We start from the raw sequence: 11,549 nt of genomic DNA, 5'->3' as shown, positions 1-11,549 counted from the left end.
GGGGTGTACTCACTTTTGTGAGATACTGTATATATAGGATAAAAACAATTATGTTTTCTGCCTGGAGTTTGGCTTTAAGGTATATTATTAATTATTTACTGTATATACGGAACCATCATCTCTTGGGGTGCTGTACAAGTGCACAAAGGATTAGTATGGGTTATACAAATACAAAAAAAGCTTTAAATGACAAGTACTTACTATTATACAACATAAAATATACAACAATAAGATACAATGCACCTTACTATTTAGAAGGATAAGTGTTGTAACAAGAGGTATCTGGGATTTTTGGTAAGGGTAGAAGGAAGTGGGTGATTACTATAAAAAACATTTTAAGTGCTCAGAAGTGGGAAATTTGTACTTTGAGGGATCTGTTGTACTTCAAAACGTTTTATTTAAAAATACATCTGTGTCTTATTTTTGAGTTGTGCTTCTCTTTCTTCTTCATCAATCAAAAGAACCAGGTCTTTACACATGAGCCCTTGTGGATGGATATGTCCCTTCCATAGTTAAAGCCATATTTCCTAACTGTACCAGAACAAAATAAACGATCATTGCCCAAAGAACACAAAATATAACGTATAATGCATTCTGCAAAGTCAATTCAAACGCAGATCATTTCTTGTTTTTAATAAAAAAAAAGTTAAAAGAGCATAATGAGACTTTGGAAGTCAATGTGCACATTGGTTCAAAAGTCAGCAGGCCGGATCATCATGATGACAGACTTCAGTCCATGGCTGGGGCCTTTCCAATAATGCCATTTGATTCCATTGTACTTTGCAGTTCCAGATCCACTTGGATAATAAATACCATTGAGGTTTGAAGGTCCACACGCATCAAACCACCAACCTAGGAATTGAGACATTTTTATTAAGAAATATATGGCAGAAGCTAAATTTTTTTAAAACAACTTTCTCCATCAAAACAGAAGTGAAATACCTGGTACCTTTCAGAATGGAACACATGTGACTCACCCCCCCCCCCCTTCCTTTCCCAAAACAGTGCTAGTGCTTAGTGTTTGGCTGCTTTGGCATCCAGGCGGGAAGAGAATTCTTTGTCATGTATAGGTTCCAAGTCAAAAATCTAGTTCTAGAGTTACACTATTCCTGCAAATTCTGAGACTTGTTCATTCTCCGACTAGTTGGGGTAGGCGGTACACTTTGGTGGGGGTGGGTCAGCCACGCCTCGTGACCTTTGCCCTCTGGGAATCCGCCTTCTGATCTTTGACCTCTGGGGGAGGTCCCGTTCCAATTCCTGAGTCCTAGCCTTATTCTTAAAGGGAAAACCCTAATCCCTAACCCCTAACCTTAACGCCCTAACCCTAACTCCCTAACCCTAACCCCCTAACCCTTTTTACTGGTGTAATAGTGCACTTGATTATTACAGCTTACAAGTTCTAGGTCCATGTACCTAGAACAGAACTGCTAGCAAATGAGGACCACAGTTTGCCTCAACTTGACTTTGACTTTTCTTAGAAGTTAACAACAGGAAAAGCGAGGCAGAATGGCGATAATGTCTCTTTCAACCTCTCTACGCCTTGGCATGCCTCCAATGCCTATGATTTCTAATTATTTCAATGTGACATTAAAGCTAGCCAGCTAATTGAAGTAGCAGGGTGGTACCACAGGACAATTGACCAAGGGGAGAGGAAGTATAAATCTGGCCCTGCAGATTATATTTAGGTGTACAGTTGCATGTTGCCAAATCAGCTATTAGGAACAAGTCTATCTCATAAGAATGACCGCACCAGGCCTGCCTTGAAGTTTTTTCAGTCCAAAATGTTTAATATTTGGCAGGCTAATACATGAAATTACATATGTCATCATAAAATATAGATTTACCTCCTGTTGCAATCTGTGCACATTTGCAACTGCATCTGTCATTATCTGCATCCTTGGTGCTAAAGTCAGTTCCTGTGGAACTAAAACTGCTTATCCTTCCTGCTGTTCCACTATATCCTCTTAAATTCAACCTGTGAGAAGAAATAAGCATATGCAGTAAGTTCCTTCATTTCTAGGACCTCCCTTAATACACCAACAGCAGCCCTAGAGAGCAGGATACAGTCTATCATCTGAGGGAAGAGATGAACATACGCTCAGCCACTACATATCTACTAAAGTGTAGATAAGACTTCAGACTCTAATGGTGTACTGTGATTAATAATAACGTTTATAGTTTGAGCAGTGGTGCATGTAGTAGTGTGCCCTAAAACCCAACTTGAGCCAATAAATATATACTGTATATTATATACACTGATGCATGTATATTGTGAGATTTTGCTCCAAATGAAGACCTCAGTCTATTTAGACATGTGTGTTTTAGGGCTCCTGACCACTTTTATCTATCAACAGAAGTACCTTTACACAAGTTTTGCCTTTTCAGACCTGGACACATGCTCCTTACATGTCTGTATATACACACGCTGTTCCTGCAGCAACCTGTCCCCTAGGGAGGAAGCACTGACTAAGGCTAGGCTCATACTTGTGTGGGTTGAGAACCCGTGCATAATCAAATGTGCTCCGGACCGGCAGACAAACATGCTGCTCTTTTGCAGAGGTACGGGGTTCCATCAAGCCTTAATAGCACACCGAAAAACACGGCACGCATGACCTGCACACGTGTGAAGGAAACTCTCTTTTGTGGGCAACACCCACTTTTATTTAGAAGGAAGACTATAGAGGTCATGTACATAGCCCATCCTGAGCCATTCGGCGGACAATCATGAAGGACCAAAACCATAAAAGAAGAAAAAGAAAACAATGGGGGGGGGGGGGGAACCCATATATTCCATCTATTTCACCCCCTCCTCCCTCCCAATCCTAAATCAATGGCATCCAGCTCTACATGGTAGGGTGGATCAAGATAGGTCAACAACACTCAGCCTATTTTTCGTCAGCACTCAAAGCCTCCCCCCGACCTATAAGGAGCCCGGTGGTCCCCAGGGCCCCGGATGGCATTCCCCTTGTTTTTAATATTTTTTTTTTCGTCAGCACCCAAAGCCCCCCAAACGTAATTCGCGGCGGCTTCTCAACTTGCGACACTCCCCCCGCTTCTCAACTTGCGTGTCACCCCCCCGCTCCTCAATTTGAGGCGGCAGTACCCCCCCCCCACCGGTTCTCTGCTCCAGGGGGCCCATGCCTGAAGCTGTGTAAGGGGCCCCAAAATTCCTGATGGCGGCCCTGCAGCCATTTATATTATTTATATTATGAATGAATACAGGGCTTCCTCTAATTGGCAGAGGTGAAGAGGTGGATTATGTCATGATCTATACGTCACTATACAGCAGATTAGAGGAAGACTTGTATTTAATGATCAAATACAAGCCTTCCTATGAATAGCTGAGCAGCACATGAGAAGTCCTCATATCACTGACGGGACACAGCGCTGTATTCTGTGTATTTTTCTGACAGCAGGCACATCTATTAGTAAAGGATACATTTACATGGGTCAGCTTGGCACTAAGGCCCCGTACACACGAGAGGATCCATCCGCTGGAATTGATCCGCGGACCGGCTCCAGCGGATAGATCCCCTGGTGTGTACGATCCAGCGGATCTGTTTCCGCGGATTTTTATCCCCTGGGATGGATTTCAAGCGGATAAAAATTTGAAGACATGCTTTCAAATCTATCCGCTTGAATCCATCCCAACGCATTGATCCACTGGTCTGTACAGACTCACCGGATCAATCCGTCCGAATGGATCCCCCGCATGTGTCGTAATGATTCGACGCATGCGTGGAATTCCTTATATGACAGCGTCGCGCACGTTATCGCGAGGGGATTTTGGCGCGGATTTCGATCCGATGGTGAGTACACTCCATCGGATCCAAATCCGTGGAAATCCTCGAGAGGATTTATCCGCGGAACGGTCCGGTGGACCGTATCCGCGGATAAATCCTCTCGTGTGTACTAGGCCTAAGGATCTATTTAAAGTGAAAGTATACCCGGGGATATGCATTTAGGGGAATCCAATAGTTTATGGTTGTCACCAAAACATGAGTAGGGAAAAAAATCTTTCTATCTGGACACCTGCTGTAGTTACAATAGTGAAGGTCCCAAGGTGGTATTTGCGATCACTGTCAATTCCACTCAAGTCCTGTAGCATCTTTGAGACAGAAAGTGAAGGAAAATCTCCACCATGGAGAGACAGATTTTTCTTACTATCCAACATGTAAACAAAATGTTTTGCCAATAAGAATCAGCTTACACAATACTAGGCAGGTATACATTGTTATACAGGATTTATATAGTAACAAGATAACAAAGTAAGGTGCCTCTATATAAATAATTGTGACATAATTGTTACTTTTGTTATCTTTATGTGACTATTAAAGTGTTACTAAACCCACAACAGTAAAATCAGTCCGTACATGCTTGTTATACTCACTGTTGAACCTAAGGGGATAATCCTCTGCAGTGTGTAAAACGGCTGTTTAATCCCATATGCACATATTCTCCTCTTCTTCTGACTTACTGAACTCTGGATAAGACAGAGTTACTGGAGTCAGGCTGCACATGCTCAGTTTGGTGTGTATCACTTTTGTTCTTCTTGGGAGAGTGCATGTGATCAGCACAGGGCCAATCAATACTCTCCAGAGACAGGGTCAGGGGTACTGGATCCTGATAGGACAGCCAGTGCAGTATGAAAACTCCTCATACAAGCTTTACCAGGAACTGATAGAAGTCACAAAACTGCTTTATACTGCTGATGAGAAAGGGTATTTAGCAGCTTATGTTTACTAAAATAATTGCATTGCCAGGTTCGGTTTACTGTGGGCGGCCAGATATAGTGAATGCGGGCTCCTGGGTTAAGTAACAATTTAGGTATATAGTATCATCTATCTTTTGTTATCTTATTGTTTCGAAAGTGGGTTTACCACTTAAAGGGGCAGCTGTACTTTTTATTTATTTATGTTTTATTTTCTAATTTAATTCTTAATAAGGATTTTGTTGGCGCCATACTAATCACTTTGACTTGTATATATAGTGCCAACAGTTTGTGTAGCGCTTTACAACATGAGAGCAGACAGTAAAGTTACAATACAATTCAATACAGGAGGAATCAGAGGGCCCTACTCCTTAGAGCTTATCATCTAGGAGAGAGGGTATATATATATATTTTTTATTTAAAGTGGGTATGATCTTTGCATTCCTACTCCCAAAATGTTAACAGTAACTGTATATGAAAACAAGGCACATGTGAAATTATGTATGGTCCACATGGGGTAGTATTGCATCTCTTGGTTTATATGTGCTTTTGTTTCTCTCCCTTCTGTAATAATATTTGGTCTGCTTTCCTTTCCTATTGGATGAATCATCAAAGCCTTTAATATGGTCTGATGTCTGTGAGAGGACAAAAGCAGAGCATGCCTGGTACAGCCGTGCCAAGCCAACTCAAATACCCTGTGATATTTCCATTTGTTTATCTGAAGTGTTGTTTGCCTGAGACGATAAAGACAACAGCCCATTTCAAACAAGCTGACTTCCAACCCACACAGACTCATGTCCTGTTTGTCTTGAAGTGAGCTAGGGGGTTGCCAGTATCTGGCAATCAGGGCTCCTGAGAATAAAGCTGGAGCAAAACAAGAAAGGCTAACATGGTATTTATCACCTAACCTCTTCCTTCTTTTAATCACACATTCTCTAACATGAGCTTTCATAATATGGCAGTTCTTTCTGGATCTGTTACAAATACAAGTGTAAAATCAGTGCATGCAAGCTAACAAGATTAACTGACTTCTGCCTTTTATGCCCCCTGGGGGAATCCAGGATGGAGAAATATCTGGGGGTCCTCTGACTTCCAACCCACACAGACTCATGTCCTGTTTGTCTTGAAGTGAGCTAGGGGGTTGCCAGTATCTGGCAATCAGGGCTCCTGAGAATAAAGCTGGAGCAAAACAAGAAAGGCTAACATGGTATTTATCACCTAACCTCTTCCTTCTTTTAATCACACATTCTCTAACATGAGCTTTCATAATATGGCAGTTCTTTCTGGATCTGTTACAAATACAAGTGTAAAATCAGTGCATGCAAGCTAACAAGAGTAACTGACTTCTGCCTTTTATGCCCCCTGGGGGAATCCAGGATGGAGAAATATCTGGGGGTCCTAGTAGATGACAGGCTCAGCAATGGCATTCAATGCCAAGCTAATACAAGCAAAGCCAACAGAATATTGGCATGCATTAAAAAAAGGGGATTCACTCCGCAGATAAAAGACACTGAAAGAAGTCACAAGACTGATGAGAAAAGGTATTTAGCCGTTTATATTTACAAAAATAATTGCATTTCCATGTTCTGTGTACTGTGGGAGATCAGATATCGTGAATGCAGGGCCCTGGGTTTAGTAACATTTTAAGTAGTAGGTTTTACATATACACAGTGCTGTTTCCTCCCACCTGTAGTTAAGTTCCTCATTTTCAAGAGAAAAGGAATCATATAGTGAATATGCTTCATTTCCATCCCAGTCTCTTAGCTGGATTCTTAGGTTGTATGAGCCTTGAGATGTCAACTGGTGGACAAATTCATTTCCTAGCCAGTACTCTCCAGAAGTGCTGCCGAAACCCTAATAAAATAATAGGTTACAGTTATCAATGATCAAAAGCTGCATATAACACATGCAAATGCTATTAATAATACAATACAAGAGCATGCAGGAAAATTTTAGATCGGAATATATTGAATATTAGATCTTAACCCAACCCTTGAATTGCTTTGCAAATTGGGTAATTCTGATTGTCTAGATGCATGTTTTGTGTGATATTCTATGGCAGGAAAAAAACTGCATACCTATACAGTGTTCAAATAAAAATGTGTGATTAGTTTTTATGGGTTTAGCTGAATCTGAGAAATCTGAATATGTGAACTGATTTGATCATCTCTATTTTTACAATCTGTAAAATTGGTGCATATTTCTTATATTAGTTACATTTGCTTTATTGTTGTTCACCGTTATTGTGCTGGCTGGTTGAATTTATTTCTATATGATTTTAAGGTTTATTTAGCGCAGCAGACACTTATTATTTCTATTTTTATAATCCTCTCATAGATATAAGGGCTCAAACATAGACATTGGATCGAAAAGCAAATTCAGCTCAGTATATAAACTCAAGCGCCAGGCCAACAGCCCCCGGAGTTCATTAGGAAAGTGCACCAAACTCGCAATGTCCATATATATGAATCCAAACTTTTCAGCACTTGCAAATTAAGGTGCATTCCAAAATTTTGAGTTTTACATCTACAATGAACTAAGTGCATGCGCTGGATATGATCCTTAAAAATATCTCTCTCTATGTAAATAACAAATGAAAACTGAAGCACTTAGAATTTTCCAAAGATTAATTTATTAGAATTTGAAATGAATGTGCAGATGTAACATGTATTCCTGTTTCTGTGGTAATGAAAACAACAGAACTATGTGCATACACATCACTATGTGCTTCGTGAACCAGTTAATCTCTCTTGACCCGGTTTATTGCAAACATAGTGAAGTGGTATGTGTAACTCTTCTGCTTACTAATGTATTGCAGATACAGCTGTCAGAAAAGTATATTCTACATAGTGTCTATTTTAAGAAAATTATTTAACAAACATTGTTCCATTGATATGTGAAACCCATCAAAAAATCTCAGCTGTTAAAATTAAGATAGTTGATCTTCATGGGTACCTTTGCAAATCAGGACTATGCACAAATACAGTTATTTTCTAAATGTGGCCATACAAAAATAATAGATCTATGCTCTAATATACACTCTTTTTTTGTGAAAAACAAAAATATTTTTGTGTAATCCCCTAAAAAGTACATAAGTATAATATGTACAAACTATATATAAAACAAGTTACACAAACACAGTAGGGTATCACTCTTACACAATTAAGTAGTGTGGTGTTGTGTGAGTATACTCATCTGGTGTATGCTTTTTCGCAATGAGTTGCACCAGTCTAAAATGTATTTTAGGCCATGACAGCCTACTTTTTTGAAAACATGGAAAGCTCACATAAACATCAGTTGCCCACACCTTGTTTCCTTGTCAGCAGCACTAATGCTCTTTTTAGGTGTCCCTCTGACTGTGTTACCCAGCTCTCCTGGTTCATGTGGCTCACTTAGCCTTTAGTAGTAGTGCCCTGCTTCACGCCCCACTTCTGGCCCCTGGATAGGAGTTCTCCTGACCCCCCAATAGGAGCCCATCTGACTCCTGGGATGAGACCTTCTGTCTTTTGGCTGGGGTGCCTCTGACCCCTGGGTGAGACCTCCTGTCTCCAGCACAAGGAAACATAATGAGAAAATACTGTGCACTCATACAACACTGAGAGGAGTATACACAAATGCTAGGAGTCTAGCTAAAAAATGTAGGAACTGAGGCTGCTATTAAAGGAGAAGGATTTAGTCTTTGTGGGAATAACAGAAACTTGGTTTGCCAGCCAATCACATGATTGGCTGGCAAATATCGAGAGGTATTCCTGGTATCTGAAGGACAGGGAAGGTAGAAGATGGGGATGGGGTGTGTTTATATGTAAAAAATAATGCAAGGGTGGTAGAGAGGAGTGACATTGTGAACATGGGGAGGTAGAACTTCAAAGAGAAAACATAAACATAAACTGCGGTCGTTACTACATGACATCTTTTGGGACCAAATCCTAGAAACATTGAACACAGAAGAAAAATGGGAATGCTTTAGAAGAATATTAAACAAAGGTATCACACAGTGCATTCCAATGGGCAATAAATATAGAAGAGTGAAGGTTAAACCTGGGCGGCTAAAACGTAATGTGAAAATCCTCATTAAAGAGAAAAAAATGGTCTTTAAAAAACATAAAGGGGATGGGTCATCGTGGGTCATCATCAGCATTCCAACACTACAAGGAATGCAATAAGAAATGTAAAACACAATCAGGGCTGCTAAAAAAGATTACGAGAGATATATAGGAGAGTAAAAATAATCCAAATACATTTTTTAGCTACAGCATATTAACAATAAAAAAGCTATATCAGAGCACATTGCACACATAAAAGACCAGAATGGGAAAATGCTTACAGATGACATAGAGAAGGCAATGATCGTTTTTTTACGCAGGAAAAGGAGGCGTATACCGACTGCGACAGTACTGTTAGTGACACATCACAGGATGTACCCTTGTAGCTAACAGAGGCCAGAGTCAAGGAAAGACTAGTAAAACTTAATATAAATAAATCACCAGGACCAGGTGGCTTACACCCGAAAGTCCTCAGAGAACTCAGTCAGGTTATATCCAGACCATTGTTCATAATCTTTGCAGACAGCCTACTGACAGGAATGGTACCAGCTGATTGGAGAAAAGCCAATGTGGTACAAATATTCAAAAAAGGGCAGAGACAAATCTCTGGAAACTACAGGCCAATCAGCTTAACATCAATAGTGGGTACATTTTTGGAGGGGATGATAAGGCACTATATCCAAACATTTAAAGAAGAAAAAGTATCATTCATAGTAATCAGCATTGGTTTACGAAAGGTCGTTCTTGCCAGACAAATCTGTTAACATTCTAGTGAGCTACCATCTAGACAGGGGAAGGCCTGTGGATTTAGTGTATCTGGATATTGCAAAATAATTTAATACAGTTCTCCATAAGCGCTTAATTTACAAACTGAGGTCTGAGGGCATGGACCATAAGGTTTTGTTCTTGGGTAAAAAAATGGTTACAGGGGCGTGTCCAAAGGGTGGGGATAAATAACATGTACTCAGAATAGTGGTAAGTGGGATAACACCAGGGTTCTGTCTTGGGACCAAATCTTTTAAATTTATTCATAAATGATATAGAAGATGGGATACATAGCTCAATCTCAGTTTTTGCAGACGACACACAAAAAAGTGTGGCAATAACTTCACATCAGAATATAGACATTTTACAGAAAGACCTGAACAAAATAATGCAGTGGGCAACTACATGGCAAATGAGGTTTAATGTGGAGAAATGTAAAGTATTGCACTTGGAGGCAAAAAACATAAAAGCAAACTAGTCACTAGGGGGAGAAACGCTGGGAGAATCAAGGATGGAGAAAAACCTGGGGGTCCCAGTAGATGACAGACTGAGCAATAACACGCAATGTCAAGCTGCAGCTAACAAGGCCGGCAGAATTTTAACATGCATAAAAAAGGGGATTTACTCCAGGGATAAAAGTATAATCCTGACACTATATAAAACTCTGGTTAGGCCACATCTGGAATACTCTTTTCAGTTCTGGTCACCAGTCTTCAGAAGGGATGTGTGGGAAATGGAGAACATCCAAAGAAGGGCAACAAAATTAATAAGGGGCTTGGATGACCTCAATTACGAGGAACGACTACAAGCACTAAATTTATTCACGCTGTAGAAGACGCTTGAGAGGGGACCAGGAGCGTACCTAGAGCATTTGGCAGCCGGGGCGGATCCTATATCTGGCACCCCCCCCATTTAAAATGTATATACACCCACAAAAAAATTAATATTTTTAAGAATATTTATTGCACACATTTTGCAGCCCCCCATCACAGTGCTGCATGCAGTCTGCCCCCCTCGTCTCCATAATCACAGTGCCCTCTTTTGCTCTCTGCCTCCCCTACACAGTCCTACCTTTGGCATAAACAGATAGCTAATACTATTAGCAATGTGTTTAAGTAAGAGATTACAGACATACGACAGGAGATGGTTAGAGACTGAGGACATGATACAGTAGATGGTCAGAGACTGAGGACATGATACAGGAGATGGTCAGAGACTGAAGACATGATACAAGAGACAGTCAGTGACTGCAGACATGGTACAGTAGAAGGTCAGAGACTGCAGACATACTACAAAAGATGATCAGAGATTGCAGACATACTACAGGAGATGGTCAGAGACTGCAGACATGATACAAGAGATAGCCATAGACTGAGGACATGATACAGGAGATGGTCAGAGACTGCATATATGATACAAGAGATGGTCAGAAACTGCGGATATAGTACAGTATATGATCAGAGACTGAGGACATGATACAAGAGATCAATGCATCCTCACCAGTGCCCATCAGTGCACCCTCATCAGTGCCCATCAGTGCAGCCTCACCAGTGCTCATCGATGCAGCCTCACCAGTGCCAATCAGTGCCCATCAATGCAGCCTCACTAGTGCCCATCAATACAGCCTCATCAGTGTCAATCAGTGCCCATCAATGCAGCCTCACCACCCATCAATGCAGCTTCACCAGTGCCCATCAGTTCAGCCTCACCAGTGTTAATCAATGTAGCCTCATCAGACCAGCTCAGGGTGGCAGACACAAACGCCCCTCTATCTTTTCACACCAGCTCAGGGCGGCTAAAGTGACTGCATGGGAGACACAATGCCAACCCACACCCCCCACCCACTTACCGCAAGCTCACCTCAGCGGTGGAGGACACTGTGATTGCAATTCGCAACCTCGTCCCCCCAGGGTGGGCGGCTGGCTTAGCCTCATGTACACCTTAGCGGCAGCTAGGGAGGTCTGAACTTCCGGAAGGCACACCCAGGCAGAGAATAGTGACAGGCCTGAAGCGGCAGCACGGCAGTGGTG

The 11,549-nt window shown here is 41.3% G+C and overlaps 1 protein-coding gene across 2 annotated transcripts in view; it reads right to left on the bottom strand.

Annotated features, from left to right (window-relative positions):
• Window positions 1-380: 380 nt before the first annotated feature.
• LOC120926973 (angiopoietin-2-like) overlaps window positions 381-11,549 on the bottom strand; it is a 58,940-nt gene continuing 47,771 nt past the window's right edge. For both annotated transcript variants that reach the window (XM_040337329.1, XM_040337328.1), the window contains 3 exons: window positions 6,399-6,565; window positions 1,845-1,975; window positions 381-852 (listed from right to left, as the gene is read on the bottom strand). In XM_040337329.1, the coding sequence (XP_040193263.1) occupies window positions 692-852; window positions 1,845-1,975; window positions 6,399-6,565 (459 nt within the window). In that variant the 3' untranslated portion in view covers window positions 381-691. The remainder of the gene's footprint in view (window positions 853-1,844; window positions 1,976-6,398; window positions 6,566-11,549) is intronic.

This window comes from Rana temporaria, chromosome 2, assembly GCF_905171775.1.
Source record: "Rana temporaria chromosome 2, aRanTem1.1, whole genome shotgun sequence".
Classification (NCBI taxonomy): domain Eukaryota; kingdom Metazoa; phylum Chordata; class Amphibia; order Anura; family Ranidae; genus Rana; species Rana temporaria.
Note: the sequence above shows the minus strand (reverse complement) of the source record. Positions and strands in the feature narration are given on the sequence as shown.